Source organism: Colobus angolensis, unplaced genomic scaffold, assembly GCF_000951035.1.
Source record: "Colobus angolensis palliatus isolate OR3802 unplaced genomic scaffold, Cang.pa_1.0 Scaffold171, whole genome shotgun sequence".
Classification (NCBI taxonomy): Eukaryota; Metazoa; Chordata; class Mammalia; order Primates; family Cercopithecidae; genus Colobus; species Colobus angolensis.
Window position 1 is genome coordinate 1,180,591 of NW_012114833.1, and position 2,308 is coordinate 1,182,898.

Sequence of the window (2,308 nt, forward strand, 5' to 3'; positions counted from 1 at the left end):
TATATTTTTTAAATAAATTAAAGATATTTAGAATGACTGACAAGAGGTATTAGAAAACAAATACTGTGTAGCTGCACAGTTTCTCCTCAAGCTCTTACACTGGTGTTACTGAAGGATTGCGGTCCTTGGCCTATAAAGGAACAAGGTATAGATTCTCCCACCAGAAAATTTCAACTCTAATGTGGACAGCTGAAAATCATTTTTAAATAAAGATTATGTGCCAACTGGTTATCCTAGGAGGGTGGAGTTGCGGGTGAGGAGAATGTTGAGAGGTATATTGGTTAAGGGAGATTATAGAAGATATATTTCCTACGCTATAAACTTCGGTAATGTTTGAACTTGTTTTTAAAAGAAACACAATTTTTGATGGCAGGAAAAAACCCCACAAAAGATTCTATTTTCTTTTTTTTGAGACAGAGTTTCACTCTTGTTGCCCAGGCTGGAGTGCTATGGCATGATATTGGCTCACTGCAATCTCCACCCCTGGGTTCGAGCAATTCTCCCGCCTCAGCCTCCTCAGCAGGCTGGGATTACAGGCGCCTGCTACCATGGCTCGGCTGATTTTTGTATTTCTAGTAGAGATGGGGTTTCACCATGTTGGCCGGCTGGTCTCAAACTCCAGACCTCAGGTGATCCATCAGCCTCGGCCTCCCAAAGTGCTGAGATTACAGGCATGAGCCACCGCTCCCAGCCAGATTCTAGTTTTTTAACCACAAACTTGAAAAAACCTAGGGTAACTTTGGTAATAATGAAATTATCACCTGAGAAGAATAAAGGTAATTTTGAAAATACTTCTTTAAAGGAGAAATTAGCAAAATGCATAAAACTGCTCACTGTAGTTAATACCTATTGTAAAGAGAAACTGGAAAAACCTGAACATCTACATTACAGTACAGTATGTTCAGACAGTCTCTCACTAGAATTTCTTTTTTTTTTTTTTTGAGGCGGAGTCTTGCTCTGTCGCCCGGACTGGAGTGCAGTGGCCGGATCTCAGCTCACTGCAAGCTCCGCCTCCTGGGTACGCCATTCTCCTGCCTCAGCCTCCCGAGTAGCTGGGACTACAGGCGCCTGCCACCTCGCCCGGCTAGTTTTTTTGTATTTTTAGTAGAGACGGGGTTTCACCATGTTAGCCAGGATGGTCTCGATCTCCTGACCTCATGATCTGCCCGCCTCAGCCTCCCAAAGTGCTGGGATTATAGGCGTGAGCCACCACACCCAGCTGTAAACTTTCTTTTAATGGCTGTGTGTCTGTGTCCTATCCAGCTTACTTGCTGCTATGACTTTACCTCTCTCTTCTCCATCCTGTACATATGAGTTGTCAGATGGCTCACGGGTTGACAGCCACATTCTTGACCTGAAGGCTTCTCTCACCCCTGTGCTTACGAAGGGCTCAGGGGTGGTCTTAGACTTAGGCAAACATTCTAGGACCCTGCGATCTGGGAGAAAGAGGCAGGATACCAACCTGCTCTCAGGCTCCAGTCTGCAGCAGATGGCGGCCAGCGGGAAGAAGGCTGGGGGACAATCTGTGGGAACAAACTTCTCCCAGAAAAGCTTCACGTTGAGGCCAAAGTCCAGTGTTCGGGGAAGGCAGTCAGGATCTGCATACACCTGCCCAATGATCTGTAGGGTAAGAAGACAGCTGTTTACGAAGGACTGCAGAGGCCACAGATACATGGCAAGGGAAAGGGATGCTGGGACGTGGACAGGAAGGATGGGCAGAAGAGGAGGTGGTAAAACAGGTTAGAGAGCTCTCCTCAATCCCCAGTCATCTCTCCAAATCTTATAATCCAGACCTGGATCCACTGAGAGTTGGGTTACTGAAGAGGACTGAGAAGGGGCTTCACTGCAGAAGCCAAGTGTTCCAAATTGGCATCTGGAAGCTAGCAACTTCCACTCATCCCACGCTGCCTTGTCTGTGTCTCCTTGTGGCTGTGTGTCTGCCAGAGTGAAGGCTCTGTGAGGTGCTGGATCTGATTCATGTCTGAAACCCTTTAGCACCAGCCTAGTGCTCTGTACACAGGTGCTCAATTAATATTAAAGAAAACAATTAAAAAAAAAAAATCTTCCTTCATGGCCAGGTGCAGTGGCTCACGCCTGTAATCCCAGCACTTTGGGAGGCTGAGGTGGGTGGATCACCTAAGGTCAGGCGTTTGAGACCAGCCTGGCCAACATGGCGAAACCCTGTCTCTACTAAAAATACAAAAATTAGCCGGGCACGGTGGCACGCACCTGTAGTCCCAGCTACTTGGGAGGCTGAGGCAGGAGAATCACTTGAACCTGGGAGGCGGAGGTTGCAGTGAGCCAAGAT

General features: G+C 47.2%; 1 protein-coding gene across 4 annotated transcripts in view; it reads right to left on the reverse strand.

Moving 5' to 3' along the window:
- The window catches only part of LIMK2 (LIM domain kinase 2), a 68,135-nt gene that overhangs the window by 2,823 nt on the left and 63,004 nt on the right, over nucleotides 1-2,308 (reverse strand). For 3 of the 4 annotated variants that reach the window (XM_011938331.1, XM_011938332.1, XM_011938333.1), the window contains one exon: nucleotides 1,463-1,620. In XM_011938331.1, coding sequence (XP_011793721.1) covers nucleotides 1,463-1,620 — 158 coding nt within the window. Of the gene's footprint in view, nucleotides 1-1,222; nucleotides 1,621-2,308 lie in introns of those variants that run through there. The other variant, XM_011938330.1, reaches the window with a different exon arrangement.